Here is a 1,328-nt window from a genome sequence, read left to right on the forward strand (position 1 = left end):
TTCTCCTTCTTGGTTACTTCGTTAGTCTTATCTAGGATTGATTATTGTAACTCGCTCTACTATGGTCTTCCTGACTCTATACTCTATCCTTTAAGTAAAGCTTTTAACTCTGCTGCTCGTCTAGTTGCTCGTGCCCCTTTCTTTTCTCATATATCTCCATATCTTGTTCTCTTGCACTGGCTACCTATAAAATATAGAATAATTTTTAAAATTTGCACGTTCATGTATAAGTCTCAATCTAAATTATTTCCTAAGTACTTATCAGATATATTAATTGAACCTAAACGCCCCGGTTTACGATCGTCTTCTTCTTCTCGCTTTTTCTTAACTCGTGTTAAACACTCTTTTGCCAAATCTGCTTTTGCTTTTTCTGGTCCTTTTCTCTGGAACTCTCTGCCTACTTCTCTAACTATTTCTCCATCGCTTGCGAAGTTCAGAGCGGATCTCAAGACCCATCTGTTTTCAAAATTCATTGAGGAGCGCTGTTGAACATCGCGGAAATAGCGCTTTATAAGCTAATTGATTGATTGATCGATTGAAACTAAATTAATACTTATCTACGTTCGTAAAGTTGGAAAACCGAGAGTTCCTTCTTTTTTAGGGATGTCCCTATACATATGATATTATATGATGTTATAAATAATTTTTCCAATTCTACCTGTTATGGAGATGACTTTATTTGAAATTTCATTCTAAAATCTACTTTAAATAATATATATATTCTTTTTCTTCACTTAATTGATTTGTCTTTTAAATATGGTAAATTTCCTAATTGTCTTAAAATAACTAAAGTTATTCCACTTTTTAAAATCAGGTGATTCTCATGACATGAATAACTATCGTCCAATTTCAATTATTTCTTCTATCTCAAAAATGATTGAAAAAGTTGTCATTTTAAGGCTTTCAATATTTTTAAATTTTTCTAATATTTTAACTCTTGAAATTGTAAACTTGATGGTATAGCTGATTTCACAGAGATACATGATCCAGATGAATTAACCCATAATAGAAATAAATTATCAGAATATCTCAACTTAAAAGTTAAAAAAGATACTGACTAAGTTACATTTTGGAAAGAAAAAAACTTGCCTATCCTTTACTTTATGACGTAGCTTGTCAAATTTTATGCATACCAGCAACTTCATCTGCTAGTGAACGTGTCTTCAGCATTGCAGGTCGAATATTGGAGAAAAGAACTACATTATTAGCAAACAGCGTTAATAATTTGTTATTTTTACATAGCAACATTTAATTGTTTAGTTATAACTTGGTTCTTAATAAAAAATTTTGACTGCTTATTTTGTCTTGTGTACATTTTTATAAGAAAA

At 30.6% G+C, this 1,328-nt stretch overlaps 1 protein-coding gene across 1 annotated transcript in view; it reads right to left on the bottom strand.

The window, feature by feature from the left end:
- Nucleotides 1–233: 233 nt before the first annotated feature.
- HELRODRAFT_195122 (hypothetical protein) overlaps nucleotides 234–1,328 on the bottom strand; it is a gene marked incomplete at both ends in the record, with an annotated part of 1,995 nt that continues 900 nt past the window's right edge. Inside the window, one exon of the mRNA XM_009023324.1 lies at nucleotides 234–482. Within this exon, the coding sequence (XP_009021572.1) occupies nucleotides 234–482 (249 nt within the window). The remainder of the gene's footprint in view (nucleotides 483–1,328) is intronic.

The sequence above is a fragment of the Helobdella robusta genome, assembly GCF_000326865.2.
Source record: "Helobdella robusta unplaced genomic scaffold HELROscaffold_352, whole genome shotgun sequence".
Classification (NCBI taxonomy): Eukaryota; Metazoa; Annelida; class Clitellata; order Rhynchobdellida; family Glossiphoniidae; genus Helobdella; species Helobdella robusta.